This window comes from Drosophila elegans, unplaced genomic scaffold (genome assembly GCF_018152505.1).
Source record: "Drosophila elegans isolate 14027-0461.03 unplaced genomic scaffold, ASM1815250v1 contig_814, whole genome shotgun sequence".
Taxonomy (NCBI): Eukaryota; Metazoa; Arthropoda; class Insecta; order Diptera; family Drosophilidae; genus Drosophila; species Drosophila elegans.
The window spans coordinates 12,699,914-12,712,508 of record NW_024546167.1 but is presented as its reverse complement, the minus strand read 5'-3'; the positions used below and the strand labels follow the sequence as shown (position 1 = coordinate 12,712,508).

Below are 12,595 nucleotides of genomic sequence, written 5' to 3'. Positions count from 1 at the left end.
CTTATAAGCCACGTAAATATGTATTCAAAGTGCTTGAGAATATTTAAGAAATATTTAAAAATTACGCATAACCGAAAGGGAGGAAAATTACATTTGTTGATTAGTACGTAGCGGCTATTTTTGATTGTTTTCCTACTTCATGTGGGTTATTTAGTATCCTAAAAATAACTAATCTGTTGCAAATGCGCAGTATTATATTCTTTGTGAAACCATTATCATACTGTAACGAATTACTTACTTAAACAAGAAATACTAATAATCAATTACAACTGTTATAGGAACGGCATTTGGAATGTAGAATCTTTTTCATAACCGAAATGGTTAATATACTCATATTACTGGTATTTATATAGACATATTCTTAAGTCAAGGAAAGCCATGAAAAGCAATAAAATGCAAACGACAAGAGGTAATATTATTATACTAATCATACTTGTTTGCTACTGAATTTACTTTATTGGTGTTCTAGACATTTCTCAAACAAAATAAACGTAAAATATGCGATACAAATCACTGTGGTCTAAGGTTTTTAATAGAGTTCTGGGAAAAACATTCTTAGAAAAATAATTTTGTGTATCGATTTAGAAATCAAAGCAATTGTTTATGGGGCTTACGAATCATTCCGTTTTTTTAATATTCGCAAGCTTAATAGTCGAACTTTTTAGAACCAAAATATCATCGGAAGGAATTTTTTTGTATAATTTTTTAAATATTTTAAAACCGATGTAGAAACGCGCGTTGGTTAAGTAGGTGAATTCGCTAAGAAGCATTGCTGTTAAGTAACAGAGCCCTATTATGATCTGTTTACACTTGCTTATGCGTTTTTATCGGTTTGGGGCGTCACTTTTAAAACAAACAAAACAGCTAGCACTTGAAGGCGGGAGAATATGGAATTTAATTTCATAATTTACTAGACTTTTGTTAAAATATTGGCAGTTGGAAATTTTCGTGCTTTCTCTTCCCCTATATATCATTCTTTTTTTAGGATACACTGCTGCTTTCCCAGTTTTTTTAGTATTTCATTTACAAATATAAAACAAACAAACGCCATTTTATAACAGCCCAACGCAATTACCCGAGTTTGCCAAGTGTGAAAGGCATATCTGCGGGATTGCGCTAGCTCCGATAACACGATAACTCGCGCAAGTTTCGATGTCTAACAGCTGCACCGGCAGTGTCATTGCTGTATTACACCAGTTCTTCTCCTCTCTAACAGATTCTCTCCGCTCTCGCGGGCGAAAAGTGCAGTGAAAAGTGGCTCCAAGGAAATAAAATAATCCAAAAGTTAATTTGAATTTAAACTGCGAATGTTTATTACTTTTCGCATACCGCGCAATAAAAAAATATATATACTTCGTAAAAACAATTGCGTTTGATTGTATTTCCCATCTTATTATTTGTTTTTCTTTGCGAGCTGCAAAGGAAAATTAAGAATAAAAGGAAACGCTGATAAGCACGAAGAACAACAAAAACAGTTGCATTTGGCGCTTGGTAAGTGTGTGGGTGTTTGTTTCTGAGTGTGTTCTGTCTTGTTGTATCTCTCCCGCGCCCTTCTTCCCATCTTGCACCTTGTATCCCGTTTTGTTTTTGGCCAATTAATAGCTTTTGACCTCTCACTCCTTCAAATAGAACTTTGTGTGTTTCTCGAGCTTCCCTTCTCTCTCTCCCCTTCGATTTTCAATTGAAGCATGACAGTAGCAAACAAGCCTGTCAAATAAACGTGTGCGTTTTCATAGGTTTGTGCGTTTGTTTTTCGTGTTCTATTCATTGCACTTAAGCTTTAGACATTTCTTTCCCCAAAGGGAAAAGAGAGGGATGCTAGTTCTGTCTTGCTCAGCCAATGCCAGCTTTTCATTGAACTTGAATACTGAACATTTTCAAGTGCTCTTTTTGTCGACTTTATACAGTACAAGTCGCTTTTCCAAGGTTGCAGTCATGGTCAAGATTCTTTGTTAAAATATATGCCTTAAATTAAGCTTTAAAATTGTACCTTTGGGATTTTTTAGCCCTCAAATATTATCGTTTTTATTGAGAAAACTTTTTAAGGTTAAGTTCAATTCAGTCATGCTCAAGCTTCCAAGTTCATAATTGAAATTGCTTTCCCAAAATTACTCTTGATTTTCTTTTCCAATTTTCTATTTAAATTCAAATCTTAGTTAGTAACAGTTAGAACACCTGTCAGCTTTTCAACAACTCTATTGACTACTTTTAATTCATTGTTTACCTTTTAATCGTAAGTCAGTCAATCTGATCTCATAAATCCCTTAACTTTCACACTTACATTTAGGCAGTAGAATAAAAATAAAATGAAAACTTGGCTAAAAATATGCCTAAAAAGGGAAGTAAAAAATGGCCTCAAAAAAGTATAAAAAACTTTTCGGATTTTGTTCGTTGTTATTTGGCGTATTAGCCTTTATTGCCTGTGCCAGTTTAGAAAAAGATGAAAGAAAATGCCAAAAAAAAACTGAGTAGAGAGAGATTGTGAAAATAAATCTAAGCAAATGAATGGAAGCTCAACAACGGAAAATGCTCAAATTGTATTTACTGCTGACATTTTCACGCCCACCATATATAAATTCCTCAATGTACAGATGTATGTACATATATATACCATATGTACATACATATATATGAAGCTAAGAAGTCAGAAAGGCTTCTCCACGTTGTTTGGTATTCATGAATGAAATCAGAGCTCCACTTTCTAACGAGAGTGAGGGAGAAAGGCTAAGCTTTGAAGATAGATAATATTCCCTGCCTTCTCTGTCTCCCGTCCTTTTATCCATCCTCCCTTTCGTTTATCTCCCCTTTCTTTATCGGCACTTTCTGGGTTAGCACAGCAAGACAGGCGCCAAGACGCTCTGCATCCTCTTCCTTCTACAGTAGAAACTACGAAAAGTCGGACTTCAGCAAATGAAACAAGTTTTCTTGTAGAATTTGTAGGATATTAAAATATGAAATTAAGATTTTGCTTTACTTATACGTAATTTAAAATGTAGTTTCTTTGTTTTTAAAAGGATTCTCTCAGGCAGTGCCCACTGTAATTGCCATCCTGGTCCGACCCCCCGACATGTTGTGCATTTAAATCGCACTTGATCAACGAAGCTTATGGCGTGGGTGTGTGCACTTTGGCACATCAACTTTTTATGGGCCCGCCGAGTAGGCATTTTATTTTTACGGTTGAATTAATTTATAGATTTAACCCGGCATACGCATAAATTGATTATGCATAGCCAGGGAAATTGAAGTCAAATTCAGGATAAGGAGACTTAAATCCCCCGTGGGATTCTATTAATAGAGTGAAAGAGCAAAGGGTCGCCGGCAATTAGATGAACTTTTTCCTGCTATCGTATGAATTTATGCATTTTACATGAGTGGGAGTGTTTGTGGCAGGTGATAAACAATTTCATAGAGCATAAACAATATGGCAGGTAGGTAGCACTTAGTGCGTGTGTCCAGTCTGTCTGTTCATTTTTTTTTATTTTCCTTCAAGTCGGCTATTGACGTCAGCAGTGTTATTCTCCTTGGGAATATCATATCCTAGGAGTTTTGGGACTAAAGATAGGAAGTAATTGCTACTAAATAATAAATATAAATTTACCACCTAATATACCAGTAAACCAAATATAAAGTAGAGTGTAATAATGCTATTGTAATCAATTTTACCAATTTTGTACAGCATACTTATCAAATGGTTATTGACCAGTTACAAAAGATTAAGTAACAACTTACTTCACTCTCTGTATTATTATCTCCCAAGAAACTTATCTCGTGTGCAATAACCGCTATACACAAAGTGCTTAGCTTTGACACCCGACAAAAGCCAAATTGACAGGTCGCTTCACACATAAGCTATCGGCATAGACGCAGTTGCACAGAAAGTAAAACCTAAAGAAAAAGTTTACATTTTGTTTTTGGTTTTCTCTTTAAATTTAATATAAAAAACGAAAATTCTTCAGCTTGAACAGTTTTTTTTTATTAATAACCAATAAAAACAAAAAAAAACTTGAAAATTAAATCAATAAGTAAGATAATACAATATAATTGGTTGATAATCCCTACATATTTGCGATCTTCGATTAAGCCATCCATAAACTAGCACGTTCGGTAAAGGTTATTTCTAATCGATACGATAAAATTACAATTCTGGTGATTTTTCTCTGTGTAACTCCTTGGACATCGACCAGACTGAACCGCAATTCAACCGCTAACGTCATGAAATGACGCGAATATGTGAATCATGTCCCTGGCCCGATGTCCATGTCAAAGTCCACTTTTAACCCGTGAGATGTGGTAATTGTTGTTGTGGCTTATCATGTTTCTGCCTTTGTTGCTCTCTTGTCGAAAGCAATTTCATAAATGGCTTCCGTTTGGATGAAACACGCGCCACCAGTGAATTGGGTAAAATTATGGCGGAGTGGGAAAAAGAAGGGGCTTAAAATCTGGCCAGGCTTTTCATCTCGTGGCTGTCTCCCATTCCTTCAGGAGATGGTTGTCTAGGAGCCCTCTCTGTTAATATATCCATGCTTAGATATGCCTGTCGGAGTCTTAATAAATACATAAAAACATGTTGTGCGAGAGCATGGAAGAAGTATTTATACCCTATCTTGGAAGACTATTATAATTCTTGAAATAAGGGTTTTTCAAATATCAAAAAAAAAGTTCAATTGATTAAATTTACTAACGACCAAACTTATTTTTTTAACTCGATCTTCCCCTAGCTCTTTTGTTTTTTAATTCCGAATTTCATTAATATGAGAATATATATGAAAAATGTATTTAGAGTGTATTCCGAACTCCGGTGAGCTATTGAACCTTCTAGATTCTTGTATGTATATTAGCTTTTTGTGTGCAAGTGCCATGTGTTATGACGCCACATCACAAAAAAAAATGATAAACAGACTAACAGAGACATTTGCAAGGTCAGATGAGGGAGCTAAAGCTTCGCTTTGGTATATTTATTTTTTTGTACGACCATAACGGGGTCAAACCATCAGCATCAGTCACTGCCCCGTTAGTCAGTTAACGGAAATTATTGGATCTGAGCAGAGTCAATGAACCTTAGTTACTGAGTGACAAAGCATTTCGATTTGGTTAGCACACAATCAGGAAATAAAGGAGACAGATTGTTGTGCTGCTGACGCCTGGCCTTGATTAATGCTGAATGCACATTTAAAAGCTTTATGTACATATATACCGAGAGAAAAAAAGAGGAAAATAAAATCCGTACTTAATTCAATTTGCATGTGCACAAGAGTCCGAGCGAGGAATTGTTTATAAATAAATTAACAAAGCCGTAACAAGCGGTGACCCTCGGACTTCCATCTAGAACAATGCCAACAGTGGCAGAGAAGCTGCATAAGAGGGGAAAAAGTGGGAGGCAAAAGGACGTCTGCCTGTGTTGGGGGCTTAGCTATAAACAAAACACATCCACTGATTTTTATTCGTCTCGATAATTAGAAGATTTTGTGTTAAATTAATTTGTCTTCTTAAAATTATTTAGTTTTCAAAGTATTGGTTTCACAAAGAAGTCAAGAGATTTTAAGGTGGAAAAACAAAATTAATTTTGAAAAATTAGAGCCCAATACCCGATGCATTATCTGAAAGTGATTTCATTTACAAGGTCTGTAGGTCATGTTAAAATACAATTTTTTTATTTGTTTGTATTTTGGCTTATGAAATAATTTTAAATGTTTTAATAAGATGACCACTGCAGAAAGTTGGCGTACAAATTTTTAACGTTGGTTCTAATTTTTTTTATGTTCTTTGCTAGAAATGATTTTAAATTTAGCTACTTTTAATTGACATCACTGATGATAGGATAAGTGCAAGTACAAAAGCTGAGAGAGAGGAGAAAAAGCTGAATGCCATGGCAACCACACTCGATGGGTGCGATGGTCACGAAGGGGGGGTTTGGGGATTAATTCTCCGTGGGTGTGTTCTTTGGTAGGTGTTCGCTAATGGCTGAGAACAAAGAACTGTTGCAGGGGCCATTAGTCAGCATCTCTCTCGTCGTCTTTCCTCACCTCCCACATTTACCTCTGAACAAATATTTCCGCATTGTTCAGCTGCTGCACCAAATAGTTGATTAACGATCTCTTTCTCTTTAAGCGTTATGCACTTCAAGAAATTGTTCGATTAAATTGTTTAATTTGTATCTTCTTAATACAATGATTTCCGAATTTAATTTTGCAATTTTGTTTTCTTTAAAAATCGTGTATAGAAGTAATATTTTGTATTAAAAATTAAATAATTATTGTTGCAAAAATATATAGTTTAAAACATTGATCCTTATTTATTTTGAAGGTGTATTTACCCTGTTATTTGTTACTCTTTTATACTTTTAGATTACATTTAGAATTGCACGGTAAAAAGTTTGTCAAGAGCAAAAATCAATAAACAAACGCGCTAAGGACAGAAATGAACAAAAGCATCCCAAGATTTTTTTGTATAGTGACACAGTTCTCGTTTCTTTTCTTAATTTCTGCATATTTGCATTTTCACCGTTCGTGTTATATTGCTTTCCCCCTTTTACTTTCGTGATTGCATTCAGTAATTTTGCATGCGACAGGCGAGTAAATTTGCATGCTATGAAACAACAATAAACATGAGCACAGTGTTTGTTCACGTATACATACATATGTACATTGTATATAAATGTGACTGGAAAATCAGCTTATATTAATTGTTTATTAAGTTTTTGGCTTCTGTGTATTTTCCCACGCTTTTAAATGTTATTATGGTATTAAATTCTTGTGTGTCATTAAAAAGCATTCAAATCTGCTTATAATAAATGACTACCATTTTATTAAAAGCTTAATCTTGCAAAAGAAAACACGGAAACATATCTGACACCAAATTTTAGGCCAGAAAACTGCTAGCCACTTTAATGGATAGGGCCTTTTACAACAAGTCTCCTACTTTGGGAAACTCAATTAAAAATCTATTAATCTCAATCCCCAGAAGGGAACTTGAATGAGTGTCCGCCACCTGATTTAGCGACATTTTGCTGTTATCTATATTTGGATTTGCAAACAACATTGATTGAGATTGAGAGCCAGCCCGAAGGCTATTATTAAATATCTGTATGGGGTAGGTCAGTTGAAGTATGGGGAAAGTTCGTCTATGGATAGAGTAATTTGCTGCGGGTGTTGCTTTTGCTTTGGCCATATCGATTTTCGTGGCGCCAGATAAGATTTATATTTGTGAATACTAAAACTTCAACCGCGGTAGTCAATTTGTCGCCCAATCTATACGGATGCATTAGGGTGGTTCGATCTCAATAAAGGGAAAATAGTTATGAAACTAGTAAGCCAAATATACTAATTATTAAACAAAAAATGAAATTGTATTCGTTTTAAGGATAAGATATAAATGTATATTTATAATAATAATTTGCAGGGAAAATACTCTTATTGATCTGTAAAAAACGGGCACAATATTTTGTTTTTAAACCTAGTTTCTGCAGACAAGTCGAATCGCCCTAATTTTTATAAATATTTCAAGAGTCTGTCTGTGTTTAAGGATGGAGAGATATGTCAACATTGTTGACATTTATTTGGTTAAATAAATGGCGCAAGAGCTGTAGAAATGTGAGCCGGGAGCCCGATAACATTTCCTATTGCCATCAACAACGTGACTTTTCTGCGCTTCTTTCCCTTCTACATTATTTGTGGAACTTGTTGGGTTTGTTTCTTTTTTTTTCTTTTGGAAAAGATTCCAGTGGCGCCTTTGTTTCGGCCTCGGTCAGTTTAGTTTTTTCCTTTTAGTGGCCCTGGCTGAAAGCAAAAGTGCAAAAAATGTTGTCTGAAAATACTTTTAGTTGGGTACACAAGAGCGAGCTGCAGGGGAAGGAAATAGCTCATAACTGGGCGGAAAAAGGAAAATATGTGGAGGACCTGAAATAGTTCGAACCTTAATGAACTCTTAATGAGGTTTTGGGTCAGTTTCGGGGAGTGGACTCCCTTACTTCGGTCAGGGTCATTAGTCAATCAATCATTCATGATTTGTTAGCTTATCAAGATTATTAAATAAGTTCGTAAGCCTAGACAATAGTGTAATAAATATTAGTTAAGGAAAAACTTCTATTGACTGGGATATGAACAAAGTATGAGCTCTAAAGGAAGGAAAACTTGCGTAGGAAATAATTATTTATTAACTTGTAGATTTTTCATTAAGCCAAAATATAATTGTATAAACAAAAGTTTAGTTTACAATTTGGAAGCTTTTTTTTAACGCGAGAGAAACATTCTGATTAATGTAATCGCGTAGTTATGTAAATTAATATAGCCAATGAAGTAGGCCAATAACCTTTTATTAATGTTCAATTTGTTTGTGTATTCAATAATGGGTATTGAGTTTTTTAACTAATTTGTAATAATGGTGTAATGCTAGAACATTTTTTTCCATTCACCCCGAAGGCATTAAATTTATTTCTTGTCGCCTAATACTTGCCAACTTCCAGTCGGTTCCCTTGAACCAGTTTTATCTGATCTCTTGGCTCTCAGCTTAGCTTATACTTATCCCTCCTCCTGCAATAATAGTAGTCCCTTAGCCCCACCTACGCTCATAAAAAGGTATCGCCCACATCTGTTGTCCTTGGTCACCGAGTTCTGGTCTTGGCTTCAGTCCAGAGTGCCAGTAAGTGACCCCAGAAATCCCCTTTGAGAGCTCGTGCACTGGGGTCAAAGCTAATTATGCGCAAGGCAAACAATTTGGCGACACCACAGTCAACACCTCGGCCAATTCTATGGCATGGTGAAAGGCAAGTAGTGGGTGTTTCCTTGGCATCCACAGCTTTAAGAAAAAGAAATAAGTCTAGGAAGTGCTACTCCATAGGCTGTGTAAACTTTTGCCATAAAACTTGGACGCCTAGAGTGTTTTGGCTCTTGCATAGAAAAAAAAGATTTAAGATTTTTATTAACGATTTATTAACTGCTGGGAGAGTCAAAGTTTATATTTTACATTTTATCAAAAATTGCTCCCTTCAATAAATTTTTAAAGTGAGAACTGAACTACCTTCTTCACAAACATATAGTTTCTTATAACAATAACAATAACCTTTTACTAAAATATGATGTCACAGATAAGATTTTTATGCTTGTTACAACCATATTTTCCCCATGTGTAAATGTTCCTTCCTCCACCCTGTAAGAATCCTTTTAGCTGCGACGAAATAAGTTTTTATGTCGCTCCTTTTTCAAAAGCCGCCATCATGGGTCGTTTTTTTTGTTTTTGGTCGAGGCGAGTATTTAACATATTTCGTTGGCGGGCTTGTTATTCTCTTGAAAAAGTTTGCCTAGGATGTGTGCTTGTGCTTATGACTGCTAGACATGGTAAAGTATCTCCGGTTATTGTTGTGGTGTGGTGTGGTTTACAAAAGCGGGCGCTAGTTCAAGGTCGTGTTTTTGTGTTGCTAAGGGTCTACTAAAATATGAAAATTGCTTGGAGGGAATCAAATTCCAAGTAATAGCATCCTTAGCATGCGCAAGTATGTTAATTTTATAAGCTTGCCCCAAGCAAATGTTAATGTCGGCATTTCTTCTCTACCAACACACATGCCATCTGCAAGTGGGTAAAACTTCAATAGCTCAAATGTTCATTGTAATGGGCAGGCTTTGGGTCTCGCTTAAATTTGCTTATTCAGCTAAACGCTTTAATTTTTATGGGCTGTTATGCGCATAATATTGTCTGCTGGGCACAATAGAAAGTGTATTCTTGCGTATCGATACATAAATCAGTCATTGATTTTATCGCCGGTACCTAAATGTACATATCAATTATTTTAAAACTGAAGAATCTTTAAATTTATGTGCTTTTGTTTAATCAACAGGACATATACTATTAAATCGTATTAAACCATTTAATGTTTTCTAAATCTCAAACAGTTTTTGAAAATAAACTTTTCAATATATATTTAAGCTTTTACTATGCTATTAATAACAAAATCATATCATTTTTTATGTATTTTCAGCACCAATTCACTGACCCACATTGCACCAGAAACAATTTAAAGAAGAAGACTGAACAACCACGCCCACACAATACTAGTAAACTAGTAAATCAAAAGCCACCGCTCAAAGAACTCGAAAATACCAAAAACCCAAATCCAAGGGAGACCAAGCTAATCCAAACCAAGATGTCATCGCGTTCCAAGGAGAGAGTTGTCACTGCATTCCGCAAAATCTTCCAGAAGTCCAGCAATAATAACAACAACCATAATAATAATAACAACAATAATAACAACAATGACAAGGTTGATGGCGCCACTGGCAGCAGTCCGAACACAAACAATAATAACAACAACAACAACAACAATAACAATCACGATGGGGCTGCTGCCTCCTCGGCAGGAGGCGGGGCAATGGGCGGCGGAGCAGTGGGCGGCGGATCATCGGGATCATCTAGTGGCACCAAAAACGCAGTGGTCCGCATGGCAGCCGAGCAGGCTGTTTGGGACTCTCCAGGCAAGCGGCGACGACAAGATCACAAGTGAGCAGCTACAAAAAAAAAAAAAAAAAAAAAAAAATTCTTGTTCTCAAATCTCCGTTCAAAAAAAACATCCCATAATCTGTGTGGGGAGCTAACCCCAGAACTTGCAATCCTACTTACAGAGTGGCGCCGATGACGGGACGACAACTGGTGGCGGCGCCGGATCAGACTATTCGATCCCGCCGCCTCATGAAGGAATACCGCGAAATGGAGCGACTGCAGACCAAGGATGGCGCTGTCTTCACGGTTAGTCCTGGATTAAAAGCAGATAGTTTTGATCAATGAACTGCCAAGAACTATAAATTCTGTGATCTGAAGGCAGCCGCTGCATCGTTTACAACCAGCTCATCAAATATATCCCATTTTACAGGTGGAACTCGTGAACGACAGTCTCTTCGAGTGGCACGTACGACTGCACGTGATCGATCCCGACTCACCACTGGCCAAGGACATGGCCGAGATGGGTGTGCCGGCCATCCTGCTGCACCTGAGTTTCCCCGACAACTTTCCCTTCGCCCCGCCTTTCATGCGCGTGGTGGAGCCGCGCATCGAGAAGGGCTACGTGATGGAAGGCGGTGCCATCTGCATGGAACTCCTAACGCCCCGCGGATGGGCCAGTGCCTATACGGTGGAGGCGGTCATCATGCAATTTGCTGCCAGCGTAGTCAAGGGTCAGGGCAGAATTACACGAAAGCCAAAGAGTACAAAGGAGTTCACTCGGTAAGAGAATAGAATTTAACTTGAAAATCTATATACATCTATGACACCGAAATGAACTATTTGTTTTCGTTTGTAGCCGCCAAGCCGAAGAGTCGTTCCGTTCGCTGGTTAAGACACACGAAAAGTACGGATGGGTGACGCCCGCCCTGTCCGATGGCTAAGTGTCGTTTTCGGTCCGCAAGAAAACTCAGCTCAGATGCTCTGCGTTTGCCAACACCCAACCAATGCAAATCAACAATATTCAGCCACCCAACAAAAGTCTCGCTCATAGCAATTCATCAAGCCATCATCTATACATCTTTATTCTACTCTTGGTCAAAGTAACAAACGATTTCAATTGCAAACCATCCATAAAGCAACCGGAGTAACTTTTGAAAACACAAGAAAAAAAAAAAAAACCGGAAGTAAAAACGCGCATCAAGCAACAAATTAGCTTAAAATGTAACTCTAGATCGTAGTCATCAGTAAAAAGGAATTTTCGCCGATTACAAAGTGGATATTTAAGTATTATTAGTTGAGCAAAAACGAAAACCGAAGAACGGATGAGCAGCCACTTTGCAAATCATTTTCAATCGGCTAGCGCTATAAATTAAGTTACGTATCGTTTACAGAATCAATTAGTCTGATATCTTGGTTCGACTGTGTTATTATAATTTGTTGTGATTTTTGTTAAAGTTAAACAATGAAGAAACCAAAATTCAACAGCTGCGAACACATGTGTGTTCCTTATAAATTGGTTTTTCTCTTTAAGTTACGCATAATAAATAAATATAACATGTGTCTATAATTGCATTATTAATGGAGGTATCCTTTTAATTTTAAATTTTATTTTTATGCAAAAGCTTAGTTTGGGTTTTTGTAAATCCGAAAATAAGTACAAGATATTCTCGTCCATCCGTTTGTTTCCATTGAATGACTGTTTTATAAAGCGTCTACGGAAATTCACTAATACATGAAGGGGTGGTCAAAAGTATTTACACAAATTAAATGAAAATATATACTGTAAATAACTTTTATATTTACAAAATTGATTTTCTTTATTAAATTAACAGGTTTTGTTTCATAAAAATAAAGGAAATAACTCAACAAGATTTGTAAGCCGTTATTTGAATTTTCTTTTATGAAATTGCATTAAAAGTTCGTTTTTTTATAAAATGAAGTTTGAATATGTGTAAAAGCTGATTGAATTTCACCCTAACAGCGAGTAAATTTAAATTGCGCGCGCCCAGTGTTGAACAGCGATTGCGCACAGAGCTGCATGACGTGTGCCCCATGAGGCAAAAAATGCCGTTGGCTATATATCAGCTGATTGCCGAAAAACCAAGTGATATTAAAAAAGGTAAAACATGAAGCTACGTTACCGTTAAATAATACTCTTGAGTTATGT

At 36.4% G+C, this 12,595-nt stretch overlaps 1 protein-coding gene across 1 annotated transcript; it reads left to right on the top strand.

The window, feature by feature from the left end:
• The first annotated feature begins 1,198 nt into the window (after positions 1 to 1,198).
• LOC108139030 (ubiquitin-conjugating enzyme E2Q-like protein CG4502) lies at positions 1,199 to 11,988 on the top strand. Its single transcript, XM_017261639.2, has 5 exons — positions 1,199 to 1,491; positions 9,971 to 10,488; positions 10,611 to 10,734; positions 10,859 to 11,208; positions 11,285 to 11,988. The coding sequence occupies exons 2-5, from the start codon at positions 10,136 to 10,138 to the stop codon at positions 11,367 to 11,369; spliced, it is 912 nt and encodes a 303-aa protein (XP_017117128.1). The 5' UTR covers positions 1,199 to 1,491; positions 9,971 to 10,135; the 3' UTR covers positions 11,370 to 11,988.
• The last annotated feature ends 607 nt before the right edge of the window (positions 11,989 to 12,595 follow it).